This window comes from Mesoplodon densirostris, chromosome 2, assembly GCF_025265405.1.
Source record: "Mesoplodon densirostris isolate mMesDen1 chromosome 2, mMesDen1 primary haplotype, whole genome shotgun sequence".
Classification (NCBI taxonomy): Eukaryota; Metazoa; Chordata; class Mammalia; order Artiodactyla; family Ziphiidae; genus Mesoplodon; species Mesoplodon densirostris.
This window is the reverse complement of record NC_082662.1, coordinates 42987754-43009932: the sequence shown is the minus strand read 5'-3', so window position 1 is coordinate 43009932 and position 22179 is coordinate 42987754. Positions and strand designations below refer to the sequence as shown.

Below are 22179 nucleotides of genomic sequence, written 5' to 3'. Positions count from 1 at the left end.
AGGTAAGGGAATAGAAAGACCATAGGTTTTGGACTCTCCAGCTAACTAAGCCTTGGCTTTCTTATCTGTAAAATGGGGACAATATCACTGACCGTGCATAACTGGTACAAAGCTTCAATGAGATAACATATATGGCATGCCTAGCACTGTAGCTGACACACAGTCGGCAAACCTCCAACTTCATTGTTCTGTTATGAATCCTTTTGTGCTATCTTTCCAATGAAATTAACAGCTAGGGTCAGGAAAGGTGAGTTTGGGCTTTGGTGAAAAACAAAACAACCCCCCCGCCCCCCCCTCCCCAAAACAGCAAGGTGGCACCACCTTTATGCATCATAAGCAGGCTCCCAGCCCCTCCCAGACCTGCAGGCTTCTGTAGGGTCCTGTGATTTGTCCTGGCCTCCCCGACTCATTGACCCTGCTAGCAGCAACATGTGTGCACAAACTGTCTTACCCTTTTTAGCTTCCTCACAGAACCTGATACAGAATTTAAGAGAAGAGAAGAAAAGGAAATAACATTTATTTGGCCTGAAGGAGCAGACACTAAATAAATACAATTGGCCGATTGAAAATGTTTTACAAATGTAAAACCCTTATATAAATATATGGCCTCCATCTGAATTTTATCTTCTTTCCAAACTAGAAATATCTTCTCCCATCAAAGCTCAACTTGGGGCCGTAAAAAAAACCAAAAAGGCAACTTAAAAAGACCTTTAGTTATAACAAGGAATAAAAGACAGATAACAGAGTTCATCAGTTAAGAGCAGTAAGGGAAATGTGTAATGGGGGCAGGGTGGAGGCAGAGTGAAAGAAGAAATCACCACTACCACAGCTCACAGAAGACAAGAAAAAAATGAATTTCCCATTAACACATCTCAGAAAGCACTTTCCTCCTACCCTGAAGCTGACGAATTACATTTTTAGATAATGTGTGGAAATTTCAGTTTGACATTACCTTCCTGCTTAGTTCCTAGTCTCAATCAACCAGGTCACTTTACAAAGAAGGGGGAAGTGAGTGTGTGTGTGTGTGGCGGGTGTGTTTATGTGTTGGGGGAAGGAGGGGTGGTTAGTGAACAAGGAATTGGTCTTATGAACCAAACAGTCAGCTAAAGTACAGAAATAGAAAATCCTTAAAATACCCAGTCCTGATTCACATCCTAGGTAAAAATCCTCTGAGACATCTCTCTTGGGATGTGAGAATATTTTCCTACGGGTTATCTGAGTTCAGAAGCAGGGCAGAACCCTCTGATTTGGAAGGGAAGATGAAGGGAAAGATAGCCAGGGGGCAAAACGAAACCATACCTGGTCTATAATCCTGCCTATTGCCATCCTGGGGAAAGAAATGTGTCGAAAGAAAAAGATTGTGCCTGCACAGACTCTAAACCTCACAGCTCCACTCAATTGCCAACCTGTCCTAATTAGAAAGGATGGGAGGTCTCTGATTGCCCTTGATGGGTGTGTAAGAGGCACAATGATTATATGGCTTACTGTCTGCACTTAACGTTCTCTAAGTTCCCCTTAATAAAGTAGACCCCTATTCTCCTGTTCTGTAACTGCATTAGTTTCCCAAATCTTCTCCATACCTAAAAATTTTCCATTCACCTCCAATAATAATCAACCCCCTCCCCAAGTCAACAATTCAAAATTCTTTTATTCTTCTTTGTGGAATACGTATAAAATGACTGCAGGGAGGTGATAAACAAAATAACAGATGCAAATCTGCCTGATTTTCCTCAGAATTCAAGAGGCACATTGTACTGTACCAAGTACATTTTCAAAATCAGCAGCAAAATATGCTGATAAATGCTACTATTTCCTCTACTCTTCCCATCGTTAACGAATATCCCTCTGATATGCATGTGGAAAAGTTCATTTAGCTAATCGATATCTTGGGATTTTCTTGGATATGCATAATTGAGGCCGGGTTTTAAGTATGCTTAAACTTAAGGCAGCATCCATTTCAATACGGTGCTTGCAAGATAAAGGAGAACACAGTGAGGGGTATTTTGTGAAGAGAGAATCTGAAGGTGAAAACCACTCTGTCTATGCTTCCTTGTTCAGGTAAGCAGCAACCTGCTTAATTTAAAAACACTGGCATTAGTGAGAGAGTGGCATGGACATATATACACTACCAAATGTAAAATAGATAGCTAGTGGGAAGCAGCTTCATAGCACAGGGAGATCAGCTCCGAGCTTTGTGACCACCTAGAAGGGTGGGATAGGGAGGGTGGGAGGGAGGCTCAAGAGGGAGGAGATATGGGGATATATGTATATGTATAGCTGGTTCACTTTGTTATACAGCAGAAACTAACACACCATTATAAAGCAACTATACTCCAATAAAGATGTTAAGGGCTTCCCTGGTGGCGCAGTGGTTGAGAGTCCGCCTGCCGATGCAGGGGACACGGGTTCGTGCCCCGGTCCGGGAAGATCCCACATGCTGCGGAGCGGCTGGGCCCGTGAGCCATGGCCGCTGAGCCTGCGCGTCCAGAGCCTGTGCTCCGCAACGGGAGAGGCCCGCGTACCACAAAAAAAAAAAAAAAAAAAAAAAAAAAAAAAAAGAAGTTAAAAAAAAAAGAAAAACACTGGCGTTTATTTAATTCAATGCATAGCATGCTATTTTCCAAAACAAAAGATTTTGAATTCTAATTATATTTTCCCTGTACTAAAAGTTTTCATTCCCTAGGCAATATAAGCTGAATTGGTTTGTAATGGGGAGATGTCAGTTTAGTATTTTCAGGGAAACTGCCAGCGATAAACTATAATGGGATAACTCACAATTAGTCAGACAGCCAAGAGTTCAAGTTCCAGCTCCCCTACTTGGGAGCTAAGTCACCTTGGGCAAATGACTCAATTGCTCCTAAGTCCAAGTTTCTTTGACTGTAAAATGACTGTCTTGTGGATTACGTGAAACTCCATTTATTGATCTTAGCACAATGCTTAGCACATAGTAAGTACTCAATAAACATTGGCTATGATTATGAATCTCCAAGAAGTCCCAATTTACTATTTAAATGAGCAACTATATTTGAAGCTTTTAATATAGTGCCCAGAGCACACAGAAGGCACACAACAACATACAAAAGCTGCTGCTATTATTTTTATTCATCTTTGCTGGGTGCTGTCAAGAAATTATACTAATAAAATTTACCCTAGGGCTGAATTCATGTTTCAGGAGTGAATTCGAAGCACTTTCATATTTTAGGATTTTTTTCAGGGCCTTTTATTGTTTATAAAGTTATCTTAGAAGCAAAACAATTAAGTTCTCATAGTGTCCCTATTAGTCGTTCCTTGTAAGTAAGTATATAAGGTAACATGAGGTACCTCACAACCCTCACTCTCCTCTCCCTCTTTAACCCAAGAGACTGTATTCCATGTAATGCCTCTTGGCCTTGATGCTCTAACAGACACAGCCCCCTGCCCAATCCCCCCACTGCTGTAGTCCACACTCCACATCTTACCTCCTGAGAGGGACATACAGGAATATTAGCACTTTCACAAATCTGAGAAAGAAGAGAAGTTACCCAATGTCACTGAATCAAAACTGAGATGGTTCCTTTAATTAGAGGTGTGATTCTACATACAAAGCCTTTGGCAAAGAATTCACCCTGATGTCTCCAGTAGCGAAGCATCTTTTTTGCCTTATTCTGCTCTTTCCACTAAATGATAATATTAATTAAGCCAAAGATGTGTTATAAAGGAAGAAATGAAGAGATGGATTAGAGGTGGGGTTTAGGAAATGCTGTCTTTGTCCGTTGGGGTGCAACTCTAACTGTCTTGATGTTTTTGTATGCTTAGCTTCACTTGGCAATGCTGCTTCAATATAAGACTACTGCTTCCAAAGAGGCACGTCCCAGCTCTACTTCCTTTGTCCAAAGCACAGAGGAATGAAAAAGTCTTTTGTTCTTAGACTGGAATTTTAGCTCCATTCTTTGCTTTTCTTCCCTCTACCTAAATCCTAACCCCATCTTTCAACCACCGCCACCCCACTCCGGCCAATAGCTCCAGCTAACACAGACTTCACCCTTTCTCAGCCATCCACAGCCCACATAATCTATTCCATATAGCGGTCACTCCATATATTCAGTTTTATAATCGATAGTGTTCTGTTTGGACCACCCTGTCCTCAAAACCCCTGCTTCAGAGCTCTCACTCGCCTGAAATGGATAGAAAACTCCTCTTAAAAACTGCATTGTATGGGCACATGGAGAGTGACATGAAGTAAAAGTATAATTCCTTTTTTTATCTCTATGATGTAAATAATCACACAATCTAGACCGGCAGATCAAAACTATTTGTTGTTGTACACTGATTTATTTCTGGTGATTGTTCTTTGTTAGTTTCCCCAATGCTTTCTCTATTCCTTTTGGAGAGAAGTGATAACAAGAGGGACAATTATAAAAATGCAATTTAGCATTCCAGCTGTTCTGGCTTTAAGACATACCCTGAGCCACCAAACTCTATCCTGGTTCAGCCATATGTTTCCTTCCCTAAAATACTGATCATCTAGGAACCTCGATTCAGAAATACAATCTCAAAGCTTGAAAAACAAAAAGGCAACAAAATTTAAAAAAAAAATAAGAAACTAATTCAATTATCTGCAGTCCATGGTAATAATAGAATTTTTACCAGGGGTTTGGTGTTCTTTGCCTGAGTTCCTCAGTTGCATAAATCCTTGTGGGCCACATGCCACTTTCCTTCCTCTCTAGCAGCAGAGGCTGCATGTGGATGGAGGAGAAAAATAAAGGACATAGCTTCCAGAGCCTCCTTGCATTCACAGCTGCACACAAAAGTGACTAGGGACACACGTTTTCTCTCCTGGTACCTAGATTATCCTGATAAGCAGCCTTTCCCAATTGGAAAAAAGAAAATCTAGTATCTCTGAGAAGATATTAACAGAGATGTCCAAAAGCACTATGAGGGAATCTTAAACCTGGCACTTACAGTAAATTTGGGTCTCCACTGAAGACGGAGTTATATCCCCAGAGGATGATAAATATTGTTATCTTTGCCTCCCGTTATACACAGGAGTATTGTTTTTTTTTTTTTTTTTTTTTTTTATTTTTGCGGTACGTGGGCCTCTCACTGTTGTGGCCTCTCCCGTTGCGGAGCACAGGCTCCGGACGCACAGGCTCAGCGGCCATGGCTCACGGGCCCAGCCACTCCGCGGCATGTGGGATATTCCCGGACCGGGGCACGAACCCATGTCCCCTGCATTGGCAGGCGGACTCTCAACCACTGCGCCACCAGGAAAGCCCAGGAGTATTGTTTTAAGCCATGGTGCAGAGTGCGGCCAGCAACTGCTACTCAGAGGAACCCAGTGTTTCATTGGGTTATGGGCTGAGGGTTAGCAGGGATCTTCAGGTACCACAGGCAGGGGCACCCTGCACATGCTTCCACATAAGATCACGCTTTTGGAAATTGGGGGTGAATCCCGGTTCTACCACCTGCTAATAGCTGTGCTGTCTGGGGAAGTTACTAAGCTTCTGTGTTTTCATCTAAGAAAATGGAGGCTGTTTTTAATGTTAAGCGAAATAAGGTATGTTCAGTGCCTAGCAAGTACCTGGCATAGAGTAAGTACTTGATAAATAGTAACAAGTATGTCCTCAGTACCACAACACTTAAGTCCATGCCCAAATTCAAACGCAGAATTCGCTGACAGCCCATAGCCAGGAGCGAAGCCAGCCTACTGGCAACACCATTAACAGTTTCTCTTGCCGTCCCTCCCTCCTTTCCTTCCTTCCTTCCTCTTTCCTCCCTCCCTCCCTCTCTTCCTTCCTTCTTTCCTTCCTTCTTTCTCTCTCTCCCCCCACCTCGCCCCCTCTCTTACTCTCTCTCTCAATTTTAGAAGCCAGAACCTTCTAAGGGAATCTATTACATTCTCTTCGGGAGTGGTTTAGGCTGGAAAATCTTAATCTTGAATTCTTATCTCTTTGCCACTTCCCACCCCCCAAATCCTCCCACTGGATATTTAGAACTCCTTGTAAACTTCACAGGATCAAGATGCATTGAGATCTGTAGGAGGTGTTGGAGGAAAAGGGGGACTGGGGATGTTAAAAATCAGGGCAACAAAAATACCTATGATGTCATTTACCCTGACTTCTGAACCACTAGCAGCAGCCTTTTAACTTGGCTGGTGTGAAACCTCACCTCTCCCAGCCTGCGTTATCACTTAACCCCAAATGTAGGCCTCAGAGCGTCTTCCATCAGAGCGATCTCCACTCCTTCCCCACCTCCCTACAGCCCTATCTCTCCCTCCTTCTCTGACTTTTAGCGTAGCCAATTAAACCTGAACAACGGGTGGATGGAGGAAATATGCTGCATCTATGGAATGGTACAGCAGGGACCAGTTTCACTGTTAATTTAAAATGCTAGAATTAATTAGGTAGTGTAAATGAAGAATTTAATAAGCACTCTTTACAACCACAAGTTCTACTTTTATTAAACACTGCTACCAAATGAGGGCAAATATCTCTGGTCTCTCTATATTTCCCTGCCTCATTCCCATAAGTTCTCTGCAAATAAAATTCTTTTCCCCCCTGAATTTAAAAAAACGCATAATTATAAATTTATGCCTGCATTGTATTTCTGCTTTCAACCCGTAAGTTTCTTCTTTAAGCTCAGATGCTACTGTATGTCTCTGCTTGTGCTGGAGAGGGTGCTAAACAAACCAAAGTTGACAATTTTGGTTTTGTATACCAAATTAAAGGCTGTCTTCGAAGCTGTCACTCTTATTCAAATACACTCAGTGAACTACCAAATTAGCATTCTTTCAGTAAAGGAATCTGCTTGTTTAAACATGTGTCTTTAGAAAACAAGGAACAACACCACGAATCAGTACTTCTCAAAAATCTTACTATAGTTCTAAAGGAACTCTTTTGAAAAGGTGATTAATAATATTCACTAATCTAGCTGGCAGAGTCCCTATTTAGAAGGTAAGGCTACACCAAAAATACATTTTCTATACAGGAGTGGGAGGAAGAATCATATGGTTAACTGGTTTTAATTTGGTTTGAATTATCATCCTATTATATAAAGATTCTTCAGGAATCTAAACATTGGCTTTCTGAGAGCATAGGCAGCTCTGTCAAAGGATGGATGATCCAGGGCTCTGGGATAAGAACACCAAAGCCCTGGCCCATTTGGAGACCTTGATAAAATTTCTCTGTTCTAGCCATTCTCCTTGAAACATACTAACTGTACCTATAATAATAACACCCTCCCCCATTACTGAGAGACTGCTATGCAATAGGTATTGTGCTAGGCAGTATATATCCAGTCTCTCATTTAATCCTCACAATAAGCCCTTTGAGATAAGTATTCTTTTCCAATTTTACAGAAGAGGAAATTATGTTTAGAGGGTTATGTGATTTATATTTTCGACAGTTATTTTAGTTTTATGATTTTGCAAAATACTTAATATAAATGGGGGACAAATTAACAAGTGAATTAGAAGAAATGGAGAATATATATAGCTACATGCACATAAATACACTGGATTCTCTGATTTAAAAATCAAGATAATGTATCTCTGTATTTTAGAGTTTCCTTTTTCTTATATAGGCCAGCTGCTCTTCAATTAAACTGTCCAGAGAGAGGGAAACAAAAGTCAACACCAAAAAATGACAAATACTCAAAGCTGAGTGTGAATGATTTTAGGACGGGAGCATCAGAGAGCAGTAGCTTCACTGCCATCACTATGTAGTCCAGTATTTTTCTAAGAAAACGTTCCCACTTCCAGAAGGATTACAAGGAAACTACCCTCATCCCCAGTCCCAAAGGATAATAGCGTCAGTATCTGGCAAACATTAAGTCCTCAATAAATGGCTGTCAGTTAGAAAAAAATCAGAACCTAAAACTTTCAAGTATTGAAGTATAGGGTATTGTTTCACTTTCAAGTAAAAAGTCTCTGACTTCTCAGAGAGTATCTTCACAACAAACAAATAAATAAGATAAAATACCTTCATCAAGCATCTCCCTCCTACTACAGGGTAGTTTTATTCCAGAATCATCTGCTATCCTTGGGGCCTATTTCTCCCAGGGACAATGGGCAGTTGTGACCACAATGGCCCCCTTTAAAAGACAGTCTCAGACACATGGAAATACATTGGACACATGCAAACCAAATGTTTGAGAGGAAAGGGATAAATAGATAAAAACTAGTATAGGGAGGGCAGAGGGCAGAACTGAGAACTAAAGAACAAAGGGTAGGGGTGGCTGATTAAGAATAAAAGAAGACACATCCAAAGGATTATTTCACATAAACTAAAGCTGAGGAAGCTCCAAAATTTTATCTGCTTCCCAGTCCTACCAATTTGCAATGTGGTTTCATGTAGTATACATACGCATATGAGTTTATGACTGTGTACACACGCTGACCTTGAATGCAGGATACACGCTGCAGACACTCAAAAGGCATCACCACACATATGCATTTCTGCTAAGATCTGCACATCTAATGGAACAACGCAGCTGTGAATCCCAAGCCTAGAATATCGAAGAAGAGCATACCTGTAATTTTGTCTCTCACGAGTTTGCAGGATTCTATTTCACCAATGCTCCCAAAGAGACTCCTGAATTCCTCTTGGGTCATATTCTGGGGTAAATAGTTGACTATGAGGTTGGTTTTGCTGTCATCTGTGGCTGCCCCTGTCTGCATGGGAGAAGGACAGTTTCTATTGTTGCTGGAGGGTCCATTGCTTGTATTGGATGTCGGGCCATTTGACACCTGAGGCTCCATGGTGCTAATTATCTAAATAAAAATAAAAATAGTAAGCCTTTTGATATCTCAAAGACACAAAGTCTCTTTCAAGATTTTATTTTATTTTTTGTAAAGAAAGAGAACTAGATAAATCAGGATGGAGCAAAAGAGATGGTGTTGTGAACACAGCCAATTTAGAAACATGTTTTTAACCAAAGTGTTAAACTCCCCTTGCTATTTTTAGGCCAGCCCCTGTAGATTTTGAGCACAGACTAGAATGCAGTGGGAACTCTCCCATTATTTTGTTAATGAAAAGCTAATTCCTGTTTTCATTACACAATCACTCTCAGAAATGTATACTTAAGCCACACCAAATTATAATTAAAATGTAAAGTAATAATCATGATTAAAATGATAGTTCCATTAAAGCTGAAAAAGCTAAATATAGAGGGCTATGCTCACAAGGTCAAATACAGTACCTGTTTATTAACTGTCTCATAAAGTAAAATGACATTAAATTAAGTGGGGTTGTTCCATATGGGAAGGGTTTAGATTTTCACTGATACTTAATACTGATCAAATTTCAGATTTCATAAAGGCATTCTGGGGAGCTACAAAGTTATCTAATAATTTTTCTCCCCAGCGCCTCTGTTACTATTTCTCCTGGACCTCAAATAAAATTAAAAACATGAAGGAAAAGTTCTCTCTAGGTCTCCACTTTAAGTCTAGCACAGCCCCAGGCTGTCCTCTCACACATTACTTAAAAAGGACGTTCCCTGTATCTAAACAGCTAATAAAACAAATATTTCCATGAATGTGTGAACTGTTTGAGGCAGCATGCATGGAAATAAAAGAGATAAGTCTCGGTCTCTACCCACAAGGGGCTTACAGTCCACAGAAGACACAGAAGGCAAATGGCTACAGTAGGACAATGGGCCTGTAACAGAGGAGCAATTAAACCTGCTTAAAGGATAGGGGCATTCAGGAAAGTCCCAAGAAGATACTGATAGAATAAGGTTTTACATGAAAAATGGGTTTAAGCTCACGGAGCGGGGTCCTAAAGATGCCTTGTATAGAATGACAAACATGGAGAATCACAAAACTACAGAGCCGGAAGGCACTTCAGGGAACAAAATTCAGTTCAAAACTCTCATGTTTGAGATGAATTCCAGAGACATCCAGTGACTTTTCTGTCATCACAGGAAAGTGGGGCAGAGTCTGGGCCTGCACCCAGTTTTCCTGGCCCCAAATGCAGCTCATCAGTCCCACTTTTCCATTCTATCCTAGCACCATCCCTTATTCATCCTTCATGGTGTGCTTTCTGTCTTATGTGAAATTAACAATCACCTCCTTGGAAAGGGAATCATGCTCTGCCATTCCCTAGTTGTGTGACCTTGGGTAAGGGATTTAAATTCTGGGAGCCTTAGTTTTCCTCATTTGAAAGAGGAGAACAATGCCACCTGCCTTGCAAGGTGGTAAGAAGTATCTGGTGACAGGATATATGTAAAGTGCCTGAATAGTTGTGGGAACATAACCACAATCATTGATATTTATTGAAGTCATTCTGCCAGTCACCTGATGTGACTTCTCTCACTGACTCCCCACAAGAAAGCAGTGAGCCATATTCTAATATCCTCTACATTTTATAGACAAGGAAACCAAAGCTTAGCAGATACCTGGTTACTAGTAGCTTCCATTACTACCATTTGGCTGCTCAGAGAATTTTGGGGAGATAAGCATGTTTATCTAATATACATGTAGCAAAATGCACAAATCTTAAGGGTACAACTCAAGTAATGTTTACAAAGTAAACACAACTCACACCTAAGTAACCACCTTTCAGATCACAATACAGAACATGACCAGCATTCCAGCCTTTCTTGTGTCCCCACCCCTGTTATTCATACCACCCCCAAAGGTAACCACTACTCGACTTCTAATCCATAGATTTGTTTTATCCGTTTTTGAATTTTACATACATGGAATCACACAATACATACTCTTTTATGTCTTTTCACACATTATGTCTGGGTGTCATCCATGTTGTGAGATGTAGTGGTAGGCTGTTCTTCTCCACTTGCTGTGGAGAATTCCATTGTATGAATATCATGTTTTATTTATCTCTTCTACTTTGATGAACATTTGGGTTGTTTTTAGTTTTTAACTATTGTAGATAATGCTGCTATGAGCATTATATACATGTCTTTTGGTGTACACACACACACATTTCTGTTGGGAATATTCCTGGAAGTCTATTTTTTGGGTCATAGGGTGTATTCTGCTTTAGTACATACTGTCAATAGTTTTTCTAAGTAGATGTACCAGTTGACACTCCCACCAGCAGTGTAGGAAAGTTCTAGTTGCTGCTCATCCTCATCAACCTTCAGAGACCATTTTTTGCTTTTGTTTTGTTCTGTTTTTTGCTTATCTACTCATCTGAAACATAGTGGTAGTAAAAAGGGAATGTGTTTTTAGCCAAGGGAACAGCTGACTTAAAATTCTAGTTCTATTACTTATTAGCTCTGTGATCTCAGGCAGGTTACTTCAATACTCTTAAGCCTCAGTTTCCTCTTTGTAAACTGGAATAAAGCCTACTGTGCAAGGTTATTTATATATATAAGTTGTCTAGAACATAAAGTGGCTAGAAGCATCATAAGTATTATTCCTCATCATGCCCTACATAGGTGAGCATTACTGTAATCGTTTCTTCTTCTGATAATCACAAATGGGATATGAAACCAAAAGAAAAAAAAAAGAAGTCTCAAGAGGAGTCATGGAAATAAGGCAGATTGAGGAAGGTGGGAAGCTTCTAAGATTCTTTGCCGTCATGTAGGTAACATAAGTGGCTCCACTTAAATCATCACAACTTTCTTGGCTTCAGGTCAACTGTGGGATTGCATTAGGCTGGTCCAAACAGCAAGGAGAAAGCAAAGGGTTCCTGAGAGGAATCGGAAATCAAGCTCTCCTCAGCACTGATAGAAAATGCACCCCGTAAATCCTATTCAGCTGCTCTGCCCTTGAGGCAAGGGCCCAGGAAAGAATGAGGGCGATGTGCCCAGGGGAGGGGTCACGCTAATGGAGATGTTGTTCCGGAGCATCACTGAAACTCCTGGCTGTGCGGCAGGTTTCTGCTCTGCCAAGCCTCGGCCTCCTGGGTCTGTGCAGTGCCTCCGTTTGCTGTGTCGTCTCACTGCTTCACTGAGTCAGGTGTCCAGGCAACAAACACAAGGAGCACTGCCAACTCAATAAGGAACTTAAAAAACAGAATTTATCCAATTCAGGAGGCTCGGGTGGCAGAAGCACAGAGCTGCCCAACTACTGCATTTTGATTTAGTGGCAAAAAAGCCAGTCCCACAATCTACAGAACACCTTCGCTGCTCCACTTTCTTAGGTTACCCTTCTTACGGCTCGGCTCTTGAACAAACACCTAGAAAATATTCTGCAGCGAGGCAGCTTTGTGGGTGTTAATGATGGCGTAAGAGGAATGTAAGTCATACCTAAGCAGGCTGAGATTCTGTGGGACTAAGACTACTGACAGCCGTGTTCGGTGTTTGTTCACTGGATGCTCGACTCACAGACACACGTGGCGAAAGCCAGCACTTGTCTCTGTGAACATCTCATGGGTCTCCCTGCTCCAGAAAGGCCTAGGAAGTATCAAGTCTGCAGCAAAGAAATTTCAGTTCCCCAATCAGCTTTCTGGATCTCCTTACATCCTATGTGGATTTCCTAAATTTATGTTGACTCCTGGAGCTGAGCCCCATCTGGACATCCGACAACCCGAACTGGGCCCAAACCTCTGAAAAGGAATCATGAGATACAATGTTCAGTATTGAGGTACCTTAACCAAACAAACCTATAAATTAGGTCAAGTCATTTCTCATCTCATGGAGATGGAGCTCTCTTTGCTCTGCACACACACTACACAGTTATCCTTTTGTGGACTCAGAAGGAACTGAGGAAAATACACATATGCACACACACAGAGTTTTCTCAATAAAAACGTACAGTTTCAAAGCTGAGAAACATTTGCAAATGTGTTAATATACATCATGTAATAAGACCCCTTGCTGGTCTTAATGACGCATCCCAGGATGCAAGACAGGCTTAAAAAAAGAATCAGAAATGTAAAATGTCAGAATCAAATCTGATACACAAGTGAACCAAGAGCATTTTAAAACATTACTTGGAAAATAAGAAAGTTGCCAAGATGTAAATATACTGAATGCAAGAATATGAAACTGTGGCACTTTAAGCTTACATGATAGATCTTAAAGAGAGGACACTTATAATCTCTACTTGGGAAACAGACCAGAGGTAAACATGTGTATTAGTGGGAAGCATATCCTTCAATAAATTCAGAGGCCGGCTCGGCAAAATCAGAAAGCTTGCTTCCCTACTCTAAGGCCTTTGATATTCTAACAGCACAACTGTCATTGCAAATAAATATATCAGTTACTCAAGTGTGCATATGGACTTTAATGAAGGATTCTGTGTGGGTCTCACAGCCAACTTCGTAGCTGATCAGGTTCCAAACCCCTGACTTGCCTTCCTTCCCTCCTCTGAATGGCAATTAAGAGCAGAATTACAGTCAGCATCCAGGATAGAGCATTGAGGAGGTTCAGTTGACTTCAAACTCTAATGGTTGTACAAAGCACTGCATTAAATCTTTTATGTTCCCGTGATATATTTTAAGAAACATTATACAGGCAGAAAATTTCAGGGGTAAACTATTAGAGCAGTGCACAATAATGTAGGCACTCAAATCCTGTCATTGTAAATGTTGATGGTTTGAATGACTAATTACTCACACTCAAGGCATTAACCTCACCCCTCCCACTCCCCCCCCCTTTTTTTCTACAAAATATACAACAAAAGGGAGAGGGAAGGCCTCAGGCATGCAGCTGCTGGATCATCACTCTGGGTCGTTTATCTCTGTGGAGGCAGTGGGGGTAAGAAGCAGAGGCTAGGCCAGGCTTCTTTCTTTCTCAGGATATTCTTGAAAATAAGAGCCAACCCTCTCTGCCCTTCATGGTATCTCTGTCACCACAATTCTGGGTCCTTCCCAATGGTCCTAAATTAACTGTTCAATCACATCTTTTGTTATTGTCCACCCAAGGTGTCTGTTACACTACTTCCTGGACATGCCCGGTTATATGCATTAAAAAAGGGTTCATTTCCACAATGGCTAGATCTGGGAATGTTAGATGAACGGAGATGGAGCCCTGGAGTGCCAGGCACTGTGCTAGGTCCTGGGGATACACAGACAACAAAGACAAGGAGCTGGCCCTCACTGAGTTCACAGTGTGGATGCATGACAGATATCAGAGAACATCAGGGACCACCAAGCCCAACCTTGTAACTTTAATGAGGAAACTGAGGACCAGAAAGGGGAAGTGACTTGCACAGGTCACAGTGCTAGTTAGAGACAGAGCTAGGACTTAAGCCTAAGCCTATAGGCTACTTCACTTGAGTATTCTTGTGACAATGCAGACATGGCCCCTTAGATGAGAGTTTACTTCTACTTTTTTTTCGGGGAGGGTGTGAAGGTGGCCATATCACAGAAATGCACTTGAATATAGGTGTGGAGACATGTCTACCTCCTTACTTTTCTGAGTAGAGTACTTTAAACAGTTCACAAAGAATGGCGACCTGAACTCTGAGCTCCATCGTACAGAGACCACATCTGTTTTGTTTATAATAGTATCTCCTGCATGTAGGACAGGGCCTGAGAATTGGTAGGTTCTGCATAAAGAACTACTGAATGAATGAAAGTCCTTGAAAGTCCAATAGTTTGCTAGATGCCTCTTAACAACCCTGTGAAGTACAAGCCAATAATTTTATTAATGGCATCTCCATCTTACATATAACAAGAGGACAGAATACTTATTGAGTTGCTATTACATGCCAGGCATACACTTAGATATTATTTCAAATGCAGATTCTAAGAGGCATTCATTCAAGCAGGAGGGCTGAAGCTTTGGCTGACATGGACCCTGTAGAGAAGCCAGTGAATGCCTTTGCTCTTTCTCCTCAGAAAAATATATATGCACATAACATTTTAGGTACACTAAAGCCAATCCTTTGTCTCAGACTGAAATCTCCCAATTGATTCTATGAGTAGCAATATAATCAAAGGGCAAAAACTTGCCTTCCTTCCCCAATCACTCTTTTCATGTAATTTCTTGCCCTCAGAGTTCATTCATTCATTAAAAAAAAAATTTATTGCTGAAGGGTCCACATCTCAGAGGAGAGAGCAAGCATGTCCTGTGGCCAGAAAGTCCTTTAAGTATATTAAGCGAGACCCATTCTAAAATTCTAGAAAGTACGTAAGGCCTCCTTTAATGTTTCTTCCATCGGCTCATGAATCTCTTACAGCTCCCTCTGTCCCCCACTCTTCACAAGGCTTTCATGTGCTCAGGCTTGGGGGGGTCAGGCAAGCATTATAGGGCTGGTCCTCTTCCTCACAGCTGAGGACATCACTATTCCAGACCCCACACAGGCACAGCAGGGGTCCTACCATAGCCCTCACACCAATCCTGTCAGCCACACCACCATGGTTTTGCTCCAGTATTTTCCACAGAAATGGCACTCTGACAATAAATTGTATGGTCTTGCATTTACGTACCTTAACCTAGTTTACACTTTCAGTATTTACTTCACGAGGCAAATAGAAGGGTACAACTTTATATTAGAGGAACCTGTGTCTGTCTATGTAGAACTCACTACTGACATTCATCATCTGAGAGCCCGGTGCAGGGCCCTTGTACTCCCATCACACCACTCTCAGCTGTCCTCAACTTCTGATTTTCTTGGGGGGTGGGGCGGTGACCTCGATACTCCATCATCAGTCAAAAGGAACAAGAGAAAAGAACCTAAGAAGGTCACAGGAATGTGATGTTTCTTTTTCAAATACTCTCCCTTCTACTTTCAGCACCCTCTAAATGTCAGCATTCCCAGAAACTAGAAAGATGCTAAAGGAATGTACTAATTGCAAACTTGCTTCAGGTGTGTACATCTGTGATCCACATATGTATTTTATTAAATATTTTAATGAGTATTTAAAGGTGTTTCCTTTTACCATGCTGGAAGGACTTTTGAAAATTTATGTATAAAGGCTAAGCCTTATGTAATAGGACAAGTGCTCCCAAGAGCATGAAGAATAATGTTTACCAAGGGCAGTCACTGAATCGAACCATTAAAGAAATAGATTTAAATTATTCATGAGAACAAAAATAAAAGTCCTAATTCTCTTTGTAGGCATTTCCCACTTGACCCTTATAAAATTCTGACATGCACTGTGTTAGACTCTGGTAGAGCAGCACAGACTACTGCATCTCACCCACTTTTCAAAAGCCTGAAAAACAAATCCCCAAAGTTAGAAAATTACACAGCAGGCTCTGTGTTCCTGAAGACAGACATTATTTTTAGGAGTAATTCCTCACTTCTCTTCTTGCTCCTTGAAAGATACTAAAAATGTCCTTACACGCCCCCCCCCCATTTGATATTTCTTTAAAGTTTTGTCCATCAGCTCATAAACTCCATGCTGTCTCCTCCTTTTCAAGAGGTTTTAATTTGCTCAAGTCCCTTCAGATTAAATTTTTTTTAACATAACATTTTCCTGGTTATGATTCAACTGGGAAGGAGATACGTTATTAAATGGGGCCCACGAGGAGGGGCTGAGATCTATGATGTGATCACTCTAGGAAAAGGGAGCTTGGGAATATACACCCACCCCCAACTAAATTATATGTGATGACTCACAAAGACCCCTGGACCAGGGGAATCTGGCTGAACACTGCACTCAGGTCCCCTAAAACCATTTGTACCAAGTTTCTGTAGATTCTGCTAGACGGGAACTAGAAAACTCTAGAAAAAAAAATTTAATTCCAACTGAGGAAAACATGCTGACAGTTTAATAATGCCTTTGGGCAGATGCACAAATAATCTGAAAGACCTATTTACTCTAGGAAGTTATGTGGTAATAAATTCTCAGCATATCTTTAAAACAAGTGTTTTCAATTCAAGACAAGTTTATTGAGTGCTATTATAGACCAAGGCATTGTTTGAGGAATTGGGGAAACAAAAATACTTTGATCCCTGCCCTTAGAGGGTTCAAGGTGAGAGGATGGGAAAGGAGGGGAGGTAAACAAATAATTAAAATCAATCATATACACCTCTTTCTTTTAAGCAATTCCCTTCAGACTTTGTCTAACAATGCCCCACCCCCTCACCAAAAGTACGTAAATGAATTTACACATAGACTGGTCATACACCATTCTGATACTGAACTGACAATCCTGCTTCTGGTCTAAATGCTTACGTCCTAAACAAGTGACTATTTGTAACAATGAGGTAAGCTTGAGGCATTACTCCTTTGAAACAGCATCTTCTTCACTGGAGATGAATACCAGGCATGGCAAAAGTATTCTCAGTGCTGACAGTCAGGGCTTTTTTAAAAAAAATCAGCCGCCGCTGGAGAGAATAAGAGGCATTAATACTTAAAATAGCAGGGCCAGCATTTAAATGAAAAGCATAATCAAAATTTAATGTCTTTTAGGCGTTGTTCTCAAATTCACAGAAATCCAAGTTTTTAATCTTCTTCCCCAGACACATCACATACATTTCTCCTCCTAAATAAATACTGGCCTCCTTTATATCTTACAGTGTTTCTTTAGGGCTTCAGTTTGGGCCTAAAATGACTTCCTGGTGTGCCCATCTGGGGCAGTCCTGGTACAACCCCTGAGTATTTGGTTTTTAACAGACTTTTACAGAAAACTCTCCAGAGCTGAGGGGTGGCTTGATCATCCAGTTCATTATAAAGACAGGGAAACCTTCAAATGACACCCACCCCCACGCCCCCATTCAGTCTTCTTTTCCAAAATGGCCAATAAGTAAATACAATCCCAAACTTTCAATAGGATTTCTTCATTAAAGGCATATTTGAAAAAGACAAATGTTTTCATTTTAATATAAATGCAATTTCGTGGGCAAGCGCTCAGGCTTCCTGCAAAAATATCAGCTCTAATAAAAAGAATCAACTGGAAAACAATTCCTTTCCCATTCTACTCCTTAAGCCCCCCAAATCTGAATGTTTAATGTAGACAAAATATCCAAAATGCCTAATATTAAGCTATGGGTTCCTGTTGGGATGGGAACCAGTTGTGATGGAATATATGTTATCTTTATCTTCCATACAAAGAACATTAATGAGTCACCTGTAAAACTGTCCACAGACTAAATCGGACTTATTTTCTGATTAAATGCATAAACAGTAGCCAGTGGCACAATTCATGTAAACATAAGTACTCTATATTTATAAAATGCCTGGCTAGTGGCTCAGAGTATGAGCAAACTCACCAAGATTCAGCTGTAAAAAGCCACATGTTTTTCTGTATCTATATCATGATTTAAAGCATTGGGTCACTTCTCTGAATTTAAGTTTTGTGCACACTCAGATTGAATTCTTCAGATATCTACTTAAAATATTTTTTATTTTGAAAATTAACCTTGTTTTCTTAACACAGCTGGGGTAGAGATGAGAAGGAGAGCAGAGGGGAGTAGAGGGAGTTAGTATCTAGAAAAATCTGCACAGAGCAACCAACCTTCTCTTTGTTAAGAGGAATTTTATAATGCCAACAGCCCTTCTAATTCGAAGAAGAGAGATTATCTGGGGAAATTCTGAAGCCAAAGTTACTGAGAGAAACAAAAAGGTTCTCAGCACCTCAGTGCATGTATAAGTGGCCGATGTATAAATTAGACCCATGGATGATTCACACAGCCTCATATTATATCTGTATGTTCACTAGTGAAAAGATCTTGAAAAACAATCTAATAGGGTAGTTTTAAATTTGAAAATTCCTGTATCACACTTGAAATTTTATTTATAATTTCCTCCTTCACTGACTTTGTTTTCTGTTTTTGTATAAGAAAGAAACATTAGAAAAAGGGACACTCTCTGGGAAAACAAGTGGGTGCAAGTAAAATTGGACTCTAGGAAACCAGGGTTGGTGAGAATGCAGACCTGGGTTGGGAGAAGTGTGGATGTGAATTATTTGTGGAAAAAATGGTTACAGAGAACATAGATAGAAATTCAAAGTGTGCAAGTGTCAAGCTTTAAAGGGCAGTGAAATAGTCTCTCTCTCATCATTATTGGTGGAAATATAAATGGGCACAAACTTTCTGAACCTCATGTTCATATTCTTGGACCGATGATCCATTCTGAAGCTCAGAAAAGAATCCAGAATTCTGTAGACCAAAAGTATGCACAACAAGGTATATTAAGAAAAGTGTACCCAGAAGTGTGAAAAAATAGAAACAACCTGAGGGCCCAAAAGAGGGGGTGACTAAGTAAGTTATCATCTATTTTATGACACGGTATTCCACAACTGTTAAAATTATGTTTATAATGGTTTTTATAACATGAGAAAATGTTTGTAATCAATGTAGAAAAAAGGTGAAATAAAAAATTGACTATGTCGGGCCTCCCTGGTGGTGCAGTGGTTGAGGGTCTGTCTGCCGATGCGGGGGGCGCGGGTTCGTGCCCCGGTCCGGGAGGATCCCGCCCTGGTCCGGGAGGATCCCAAGTGCCGCGGGGCGGCTGGGCCCGTGGGCTGTGGCCGCTGGGCCTGCGCGTCCGGAGCCTGTGCTCCGCGGCGGGAGAGGCCACAACGGTGAGAGGCCCGCACACCGCAAAAAAAAAAAAAAAAAAAAAAAAATTGACTATGTCAATTATATAAACATGCACAGAGTAGGAGGGAAAATTAAAATGTTAATAATAAATAGTAGGATTATAGGTGATTGTTATACTTGTCTCCATCTCTATCTTCCAAGTTTTTTGTTTTACAATGAAAATATCGCACTTTTATAATCTGAAAGGAAGCTATTTTTAAAAAATAAAGAAAATGTCAAATCCTTCAAACCAGTTCAGAGCCACAGTATTAAAAATGATTCCATCTCTCTAGAGACTGTCATACAGAGTGAAGTAAGTCAGAAAGAGAAAAACAAATATCGTATATTAACGCATAGATGTGGAACCTAGAAAAATGGTACAGATGAACCGATTTGCAGGGCAGAAATAGAGACACAGATGTAGAGAACAAACGTATGGACACCAAGGGGGGGAAGTGGCGGGGTGGGGCGGTGGTGGTGTGATGAATTGGGCGATTGGGATTGACATGTATACACTGATGTGTATAAAATGGATGACTAATAAGAACCTGCTGTATAAAAAAATAAATAAAATTCAAAAAACAAAACAAAACAAAAACAAGCAAACAAAAAATGATTCCATCTCCTTCCCAGAGCTGTCCTGCAGGATCTCTCCTTGGCCACACTCTGCTTGTTTCTACATAGGAGCCCAAATGAATAAAAATTGCATTTCTTGAAACAGTCTCTGATTTGGTCTCCCCTTCACCTACATCACTGCACATTAGTGAGGTTACAGTCTAAGTCTGCCTTATCACCTGGCAGCAACCTTCATGAGGACAGCAAGGAGAGTGGATGATTTATAAGAAAACTGTTCCCTGGATCAGGGAGTGAAAAGTACTGATCTGTTCTAAAAGCTCCTGCTGACAAACTCTGATATTATGAACATTCTGCTCTTGGACAAAAGCTCCCACTTTTCTTAATTACATGGTTTGAGCAGGAGCCTGCTTTCAGGATCTGCCCAATCACACAACAGCCATTTATTTTCCCAACTGCAGCTGCCAAAATTTCCCTGATCTCTGTTCTGTGCTCCATCTTCAAGGACATCTTGTGAATGTATGACACTGTCAAGCAGCATTCCACGCCATGCTTTTTGAGTTTCTCTCGCTCTCTTTCCTGCATACGGAGATCCTCCTAATACATATTTATAAAAATCTCATGAACAAGAAGCAAAGTGGAGAGGCAAAAAAAAAAAAATCAAAAATACCAAGTATCAGAATATTTCTATCTGCTTTGAGGCAAATACTTTATTATGGCAATGAACCACTAATATTCTCTATTATCTGTGTGATGGGTTTACTTTTATTTTATGGATGCTGCATCCTGTAATTCTTTGGGTCCCCTCTTTGTAATATTGCTAGGAAAATGACTGCCAAATCTGTAGCCCACTATGTGTAAAGAAAGAGCATAGGACCTCACTGCAAACTTGATTTGTTTTTTTAAGCACAAACCTCACCCCTGAGTTTATCTTATTTTTAAAATTCTCTTAGTTTTCCTTCATCTCAATCTCCTCATTGTTCTATTTTTAAAAATCTCCTACTATATGCATTATGATTTGCTTCATAACAACAGAAAATTTTGGATTAGAACAGAGGATAAATAAGTTAATATTTCTGTCTTCACAAACAATCTTTTGTCTTTATCAAAACATGCTTTTGAAATCTCACTAATTCATACTAATTGGGCAAGAGTCAAACTGGCATTTTAAAAATTGAGAAATAATAAGCCTTTTAAAAACAGATGGTAAAGTTCAAAATTATTACCTTTAAATAAAATTCAAACTACATAATATATAATTCTCAGATAAGACCCTTTTAGGACTAATTTAATATGTCCCTAATAATTTAGATATGACACATCCAAATTATGATATACTAAGGTTACTGAAAAGAGTTGAGTAGGGTAACCATCTCCTTTGAAATCACAAACACAAAGTAAATTTGCTTGCAAACTCTTCCAACTCTTGATATATTCTTTTTATCCCAGAAATTTACCTTTTAAAAGAGTGAAAGACTAACAGATATTCAGAATCAGCTGTTGTCAAATCAGTGCAACCTAAACTTCTTTAGTTACAGGCATATTTTAAAGCAAGTTATAAGTCACAATTTACTAATGATAATATAGTGCTTCATTTGAATAGCCCCTCCCACAACTGAAGTTATCTTTTACAAGAAGAAAAGCAGTATAAAGAAACAAAAGCCAAGCTAACTTCCTTAACATTAATGAGTTCCTTCGATGAGCCAAAAGCCATTATGTTAAATGCCAGGGATATAAAGGAAATAAAAGAGGTTCCTGCCTGAAAGGAAGTAAATAAATAAGTAAATAAGTAATTATTATATAATGTCATAAATATGGTAATGGAGAAGCACATACAAAGTGCCTAGCAAAGTCCCTGCCTGGAATATGGCAAAGGTTCAATAAATGGAGATCCTGTTTGGTTTACACAGGAAAATGTCTAGGCAAGCAATTACCACGAAGTCCTTTCAATACTGCCAACAGTTAGCACACAATAAATGGTAACAGGTATCTCCATGTACATTACTTCAGTTAATTCTCCCACAACTTTGCAAAGTAGGTAATTGTCACTCCTCTCATTTACAGCTGAGGAAACTGAGGCTTGAAGAAGTGAAGTCACTTTACACATGACGGAGAAATGAGGCTTCAGGCAGTGTCCACTGTCACTCAGCCAGAACTGCAACTTGCACTCAAGTCTGAAACCAAATTCTGTGCCCTTCCCTAAACCTCCTCGTCTGAGGAAAGAATTCCTATCAGCATAA

General features: G+C 40.2%; 1 protein-coding gene across 4 annotated transcripts in view; it reads right to left on the bottom strand.

The window, feature by feature from the left end:
* Nucleotides 1–22179, bottom strand: part of ELAVL4 (ELAV like RNA binding protein 4) — a 153315-nt gene that overhangs the window by 42279 nt on the left and 88857 nt on the right. For all 4 annotated transcript variants that reach the window (XM_060083358.1, XM_060083348.1, XM_060083367.1 and 1 more), the window contains exon 2: nucleotides 8509–8749. In XM_060083358.1, the coding sequence (XP_059939341.1) occupies nucleotides 8509–8749 (241 nt within the window). The remainder of the gene's footprint in view (nucleotides 1–8508; nucleotides 8750–22179) is intronic.